The 7,878-nt window shown below is 51.5% G+C and overlaps 1 protein-coding gene across 1 annotated transcript in view; it reads right to left on the reverse strand.

Moving 5' to 3' along the window:
- Window positions 1–7,864, reverse strand: part of KANK4 (KN motif and ankyrin repeat domains 4) — a gene marked incomplete at its 5' end in the record, with an annotated part of 8,773 nt that extends 909 nt beyond the window's left edge. Inside the window, 7 exons of the mRNA XM_009701777.1 lie at window positions 58–258; window positions 1,236–1,378; window positions 2,818–3,037; window positions 3,437–3,524; window positions 4,117–4,347; window positions 5,706–5,817; window positions 6,763–7,864. Coding sequence (XP_009700079.1) covers window positions 58–258; window positions 1,236–1,378; window positions 2,818–3,037; window positions 3,437–3,524; window positions 4,117–4,347; window positions 5,706–5,817; window positions 6,763–7,864 — 2,097 coding nt within the window. The remainder of the gene's footprint in view (window positions 1–57; window positions 259–1,235; window positions 1,379–2,817; window positions 3,038–3,436; window positions 3,525–4,116; window positions 4,348–5,705; window positions 5,818–6,762) is intronic.
- Window positions 7,865–7,878: the final 14 nt, after the last annotated feature.

The raw sequence follows: 7,878 nt of genomic DNA on the forward strand, positions 1-7,878 counted from the left end.
CCCTACCTGGTGCCTGTGAGGTTGGGTATGGGACCAAGTGCTGTGCCGGAGCCTCACCTTGTCCGTCAGCGCGACCTGGCAGCCGGGCTGGTCCAAGAGGAGTTTGACGATGTCGGCGTTGCCCTGCCGACAGGCAACCATCAGGGCCGTCGTCCCCTCCTCGTCCTGCAGGTTGACGTCAGCCTGGCAGGAGAGGAGGGCTCGCACCATGTCGTCCCGCTCGTGGCTGACCCCCAGCATCAGGGCGGTCTGGCCTCCCTGCAACCACACAGGGAAAGGCTGAACACCCCTTGCCTACAGTCCTGCTCATTCAGACTGTTATATATAACAGTAATAATGACTGTTATTATTGCATGTATATCATAAGATTGGGTATTATTATTGCATAGTACCTATAGCGTAATAACTCATGTTATTATTGCATATTGCATCTTACTGCCTGTTACTATTAAATAATACTGGGGATCTTTGGCAGGTATTGCAAGAGATAGCTGCTCACTTGCACCACGGCCATGCGGAGGGTCTTTGCAGCAGCACGGCCAAACAGCCCGGTTCCCAACTGCCCCCAAACGTGGGTTCCCCCTAACCCTCCTGGGCAGTTTAACTTGGGTCTAGACTAACTTTTACAGCTGTTTGGAAGAAGAGCTGGATGAGGGCACTGTCATCTCTGAGACCACAACGTGTTACCCTCTGATGAAACGACTGCTGGCCAGCAAACCTGGCGATCCTGTACCCCGGGGTCCACCCCGCACCGCTCCTCCCCGGTATCGCTTCTAATTTTTAGCTCAGAAAAACTGTTTTGCAAAATTTTCACCCTTCTTTTAGTCTCTTCGTTCTATCCAGCTCTCGCATCCCTTCACAGGGAGCTGGTGGGTGGTCACGCTGCAATTTAGCTGAGGTTGCTTTTGTAATTTTTGGGAAGCAGCAACCCCAACTCGACATCTACTGCTGCGTCTCAGCCTGGTGCTGCACATGCAGCGTAAGGAACCCGAATTATACCCCGTACCCCAACGCCAGAGCTCTGTGGGGACATGATGATGCCACCGCCTGAATTGGCGCTGCACAGCGATGGCCGTAAATAGGAGGCTACGAGCTCAGCAGGAGTCACTTTGCAGATGCCTTTGCCAAATAAACACCCGCTGCAGGCTGACTGCCCTCCGCCCGCAGCCGTGGCAGGATCCCACGCAGGGACCATGCTCGGTTTTCAAAGAAACAGCAGAACTACGGGGACGGACCTGGGCAGCTCGCAGGTTGACGTCCCCCTCCTTCAGCAGCTTCATCACCACCTCCATGTCCTCGCCCGTTTCGGCGGTCGCCAGCGGGGTGAGCATCACCGCCGTGTAGCCGGCGCGGTTCTGCAGGTCCAGGCGGCACACGCCTGGAGGGCCACGTGTGGATTCAGCCCCACAATGAATCAGCCAGAGGGAATGGGAAGCAAAAAGGGAGTTATAAAATATGTGGCATCTTATATTCCCAGAAACGGGAGTTTCCATAATTATACAGGATTGAGATTTATCTATGTTAAATATCCAGCCTTGTCAACACAGCACAAAACAGCCCTTGGTGGTACCCATTGCTACAGTTAATTACAATGGCTGAGGTCAACTCAATTAACTTTGCAGACCATAACCAAAATAAAACAAAGGGGGATAATTAATGCCTTGGGCACACGCCAGTTGTGGAGCTGTGGGCTGTTTGCTTCGACTCCTGCAGCAAGGGAGCAGCAGAAAGCTGACCGTCACCCAACGGGCGCTGTGAATCCATCCTGGCCCCGTTTCGCTCACTTTTCACCTCAAAAAGCCTATTTCCAGCTCCGCCATGAGGAACGAGCCGTGTCTAACGGGCGAGGGCTCGGGTCCAGCCTTGCCCCGGGGACTCGGCCTCCTCGGGCACTCAGCAGCAGAAGGGGACAAACCGCTGCGGTTCCCTGCTTGGCTGCGGCAACAATCGTGTTATAGAAGTGTATGATAATCTGCCATTTCCCTAACACTTAACAGATTGTCTGGCCCATGAGAAAAGGCCAAAGTGCCTTTATTCTCTCGGAGCACGTGTGCATTTTTTTCCCCCGTACAAGCTCAGCTGAGATTTTTCATTCTTTACAACACAAGCTGAAAGTTCAATAGTTTAACATGGAGTTTTTCTGCAGTGCTGGGGGGGGGTTGTTACGCTCTCAGGGGTCTGATCTTCTTGCTCCAAGCCATGATGTGGCATTTGCTGCTACAAGAAGCTGGGGGAGCCACCCCATCACACCTGGACTGGGGCCATGAGAGGCACCGCTTGGCCACAGGAACCCTGAGCCATCCCCAAAGTCAGATGGGGAAGCCCTCAAGCTGTGTCAGGGCCCTGCGGGCACTGATGACCCTTAACGTCCCTGAGGAGCCTCAGCTGAGTCCCCTGCCCACACCCACGGGCCCAGGGCTGAGCTATGAGGGCGGATGCTTGTCTTCAGATCACCCATGTCTCCTGGGTGGACCTTGCCTCCATGCTTGTCCCTTGGATGGACCCTGGCCCCCACATTTGTCTCCTGGATGGAGCTTAACCCTATGCTTGTCTACTGGATGACTCCGTTGCATGTCGGTTGTAGTTGGTCCTCAGCCCCACCTCCTTTTGCTCCTGACTGAACTCCTCAGGAGGACTTCAGACCACATTCACTGTTTGCCAGGTTTGGGACTGTTTATGGATCCCTCCCCCCCATTACCTGGCTCTGCACACCGTGGTCATCCCTGTGGAACCATTCCCAATGGGAAAAGCGACGTAAAGTAACTTCCACACCCATACCCACCAAAAGCCATGGCTGAGCAGAGTGGCTGTTCCTACCTGTGTCTAGCAGGAGCTTTGCAATTGGGAAGTTGGAGTGGGAAACGCTGTAGTGAAGAGCAGTGTTGCCGTTCCTGTCGGCCAGGTTCACCACCATCGCCAGGAGTTGGGGCTGGATGGTCCCCAGCGCCTCGAGATACGCTGCGACCACCTCCGGGCTGGAAGACTTGCGGCTCGACACCTGGAACCACTCCTGGCAGACGGTGCTCAGGACGTGCCGCTGAAAACACCAAGGTCTCACCGTTACTCCCGGGGCAGTCATCCTGCAAACCGGTCGCTGCCCCAGCTCCTCGCCCCCCACCGCGGCGTGCTGCGCTCTGCCATCGCCCAGCCGGTATTTAGCTTGTGGTTTTGTGATTACTGCTATAACTTAGAAAGGAAGTTCCTGTGGTTACTTGAATGAGCAAGCAGAGAAAGCCTTCCTCTTCTTTCTTTTTCCCTTTTCCTTTCTTTTTGGCTATTCTCACACTGACTCAGAGGTCACCTCGTCCCCCCCTCTCCTCACAAAGCTGTGGCACGGTAGGGCACAGCCTGCACCGCATCGTCGGGATAATCTTATCTATGAAACGTAACAGAGAGTGGGAACCACATCTGAAACAGGGCTGAAAAATATCTGTACCAGATGCTTGTCACTTGTGGTCCTGATTTCGGAGAGGTGCTTGCTGAGTAGCTGGCAGTAGGCAAGGAAATCTTCCGAGGGTTTGCATCTAGAGGGAAAATACTTTGGTAAATCCATCGTGGGACAGAGCTTGCAGGAGGTATTGAAGCAGGAAGGAGAACATGCAGTTTAAGTCAGAGTATGTTCAACACTTATTTAAGTGCTTAACTTTATGGACACAAGTTGTCCCACTGACTTAACAGAGATTTTAGGTACAAAGTTAAGCACTTAAATAAGTGTTTGAGTCCCGAGTCCCAGATCTGTATGGTCAACTTCATCTGTTACAGGAATCCTTGTAAGTGGGGGAAAAAAAACTTATTCCTGAAGCTGCAAAGAACTTTACTGAGAAACTTTACACGAGAGGGGAGAAATGAGCTAATTCTCACCAAATATGACTCACTCGTCTTTTCTGCAGTCAAGTGTAGGGCCTGAATCAATCCCCATTAGATTCTGTAGTAACTCAAAAAATATTTCACTCCTTAAAGCCTTTTCCCACGTCTACAGAGGTCAGCAGCTGCCTTTCCACCAAGCAGATGAAGCCCCGACCCCAGCCCCATAGGAACGACTGAATGCAGAGCCATGTGTCCTCTGACTGCAGAAACGTGATGGACAGCATGATCCCGGTCCGGTTTTCTGGTTACCTGTCAGCCTTGTGCTGGGGGCAAGGCGCTGCTTCTGCCGACGGCTCCTGCAGGTCATCGTCCTCACGGACCTCCTGCGAGGAGGTCCCCGACGAAGCCCCCTTGCTTTCACCTCCAGTTTTCCCCTGCGTGGGCTCCAAATCATCGTCCTGTTTCTCCGTCTCGCTCTCCACATCGCCGTCCGATGGGCTGTCTTCGCAACTTGTGTCTTCGCTTGAAGTCGTTTCGTAGCTATTTGAGGACACCACATGTTATTCACTCCTTCCCCGTCTGCAACCAAGACTCTTTGAAGACACCCGTTGACTCCAACGGGCCTTGCACGAAGCCCGGTGTGATACGCAAGTTAAAAGGTTAGAGCCACAGCCAAACTTGGGCTCAGTCTTTTTTTGGCTTCTTAAGGCAGCAGGAGCGTGACAGAAGCAGTTAATTAGCAGCAGGCAAGGTTACTTCAGGGACTACTCGGTTGGTTTGGAGGGATGTCCATGGCACGAGCGCCAGCGTGGCCAAGCAAGGGCTGTGTCCCTGCCGGCACGCTGACGGGGAGCCGCAAGGAACACGGACCCTGCGGCAAGGTGGGACGGGCAGCATGTTGGCAACCTTGAGGACCGCTAGACAGAAACTGTGTTTGCAGCTCCAGCATGGACCTGAGACCACCATTTGGGCAGCCTCGCTAGAAAGACCTCTCTTCTGGTTGTCCAAAAGTATTAATAACATCTTCCACGAGACAGACCATTTCACTCTGAGGGAATCCCAAAACTTTTCTCAAACTAGTCCGAGATTCCTCTACTCGCTACAAGTTGTACCCATTTCAGCAACTGTTGGTAGAAGCAGCTCTACACAACAAGAGTGAGTAACACTTGATGAACCCAACAGCAGTAGCCATCGAGCTGGGAGGTCAGAGAAGCGTATGGCAGCAGAAACCAGCATCCAAACTGGCACACATAGCTGTTTGCACAGCGGAGGGACAGTGAAATGTGTCCTGCCCTCTTCACGCCAGCACACATGCTCCTCGGTAGAAGATGCGCCCGTGCTGCTCTTAGAGATGCATCTACAGCACACGTTGTTGTGTCCAGTTAGCTCAAAGGCCAAAGAGGGGATACACAGGGAACTGGGTGTTGGAGCACAACCTACAATACAGGTCTCCTTCACCCCGAGGTAACTCCTTATTTACTGAAACGGTCTTTTCTCAGTCCCTGAACCAACTTTCGTTGGCTGTTGCTGGAGCGTGGAAGGCAGGTTAGTGGCAGCGTGCCCACCCAGGCGATGCTGACCTCCTCCAAAACCCACCCAAGTCAGTGGGAATCTTCCCATGGACCCAGCTGGGTTTTGGATGAAGGCCCAGAAGATGGGTGTGCAGAGAGTGTCAGTCCCCAGGGTGTCCCTCGCTGCTCTGAAAAGACCACCATCTTTTCTACAGGGTTACTTACAGGTGCTGGATTAAAGAAGGGAGAAAAGAGGCTCCATTTGAAATGGCCTTTTAATCAAGAGGTTTGGAGGGCGAAAGAAGGAAAAAACCAGAATGACTTCTTCAGCGATACAGAGGACATTACATGTTAAAAAGCGGTTTTATCTTCTGAACGGATGCTTACCCACCATTTACCCCAACAAACTGAAGATTCTTTTTGGTCCCATTGCCTCCTGCATGGAAACCATAACCTTTCTTTTTCATGATGGATTTAAGACTTGTGGTTGGAGACATTTCTAGCAAAATACAAAATAAGAGATTAATTAAGCAGATGTGCCATAATTATCAATAATTATTCCCAACCTCGAGCAACAAACTACAAATCGTAACTGTAAGCATCTTACTTCATCTCATGAGAGTCTTTTTATGCCTTGCAAGACTACGGATGCACCCGGCCACAACCTGAATCTGCCCTGCCACCTTTTAAATACGGGTCTCAAACATCTCTAAGTGACTGGGAATATAAAGGAAGTGACTGGGAATTATATATACGTCCTATGAATATAAGTAGGTTTTTGCTTTTGTAATAATAATGTTTTCTTGTTTATTTTTTTCCAACACTACTGTGTTGGAAATCTCCTATATAAATCTCCTATACTACTACATGGATAAGTCTTTCCATCGGACTTTGAATAGTCTCACTATGTATTGCTTATAAGTAATAGGTCACTTATCTATTTGCAAGCCCCCCCCCCCCCCCCCGACAGCGAACAGGCAGCCTTTGGGTTTGGATTCTCATCTTCATATAAGCTAAAATTCTTTTAGACGTACGGCTGTGAATGGGGACAGGTCTTTTTCCAGCCTAGTTGCTCAGTTAGCTGGAGTTGGTTTTAGTTTTAGTGGACTCCAAGCTGATTTACCCCAGATGAGCATGAGTCCCATGTTCCTGCAAATTGAGGTGTCCAATCCAATTAAGAAAAGTGGTTATTTGGTGGAATAGCCACAAGTACGGCCACTTTCGGAAGCTGATTCTGTGTATAACTGAGCCACAGCTTTATCAGCTCCTACATCCTTTTTGTTTGCTTTTTTAATCTAAGATCACATAGCTTACGATGTGCAGAGATTTGCCTTTCTCATACATCTCATACTAATTACACCACCGCATCATCCCTGCTCAACGCTTCAATAAGTGGGAAGAGATTTGGCCCGGACACGTTGAAACCTATGCCAGTATTATTTACCCAACTGTTGATAGTGTGTGTTCGAATTCTCCTTATCGGCCGGCCCTCGCGTAGAGTAGGCAGACAGCAACGAGTTTAAGGAATTAACTAATTGGTTCTGAATGGAGCTGAGCTTGGAGGCCGGCTGTTTAATAGCGCTCGCTAACTCGGGGTAGCCGTGCTCCAAACACAGCCACTGCTCCTGCAAAAGCTCCTGGATTTTTTTTACGTATTGGCCGATGGGGTCAACAGCAGGGAGATCCTCATGGTCAGGGGGACCGTCCTCTTCCAGCCCATCTCGAGGTTTGGCTTCTCCAAAGCCTGCCTTGTTTGCACCTGCGTTTGAGCCAACTCCTGTTCCTCGATAGCTTTCTGCAGTCGCTGCGTGAGCAGCGAGACTTCGGGTATCGTAGTTATTCCTGTGATTTTGATTGTCATCGCTGAGGTGCTCGTCAATCTTCAGCCGGGTGAAGCACGATGCATGAAGTCCAGCCTCGACGTTGGCTTCACCAAAATGTCCGGGTCCCTCTCCACTGCCACTGGTGCAAGCGTCTGCCAGTCCCTCACCCCTCCGAGCACCCAGCTCCATCGCCTGCGTGTTCACGTTGTCTGCTCTGTGGACGCTGCATCCTATGGATTTGGTGGCGACTGGGATATTTACGTTGATGCCTTTATCATGGGCTTGCTTGGCCCCGGGTACCTGCCAGAGGTCGGTGTTCACCGCAGCATCGTAGCACTGCAAAGCCCCACCGCTCCGCCCGGACGGCGGTTTGGCCTCTTTGGTGTTTTCCTGGCGCAGCTTCTCTTCCAGCTGAGCTTTGGAGCTGGCCAGTAACTTAATGCTTTTCTCCTTCTCCTTGATCTCATGATCCTGCTGCTCCAGCACCGCCCTGATCTGCTCGAGTTCTTCTTTCTTCTTGCCCAGCTGCTCCTCCAGCACAGCAATCTGCTGCTTCAGCGCGGCAACCCTGCCGGGCTCTCCAGCATCACCAGGCTGAGGACCACAGCTCTCCTTCTTCTCTCCAGCCCAGACGCTCCCCTCCTCCGCTTCCTTCAGCATGTTCGGAGCGATTTCACTCACGCTTAACTCCCTTTCCCCAGGGTTCGTGTTCTCCTCTGTGAGCTGGAGGGTAGCCG

Source organism: Cariama cristata, unplaced genomic scaffold (genome assembly GCF_000690535.1).
Source record: "Cariama cristata isolate BGI_N322 unplaced genomic scaffold, ASM69053v1 scaffold29316, whole genome shotgun sequence".
In the NCBI taxonomy this organism is placed as follows: Eukaryota; Metazoa; Chordata; class Aves; order Cariamiformes; family Cariamidae; genus Cariama; species Cariama cristata.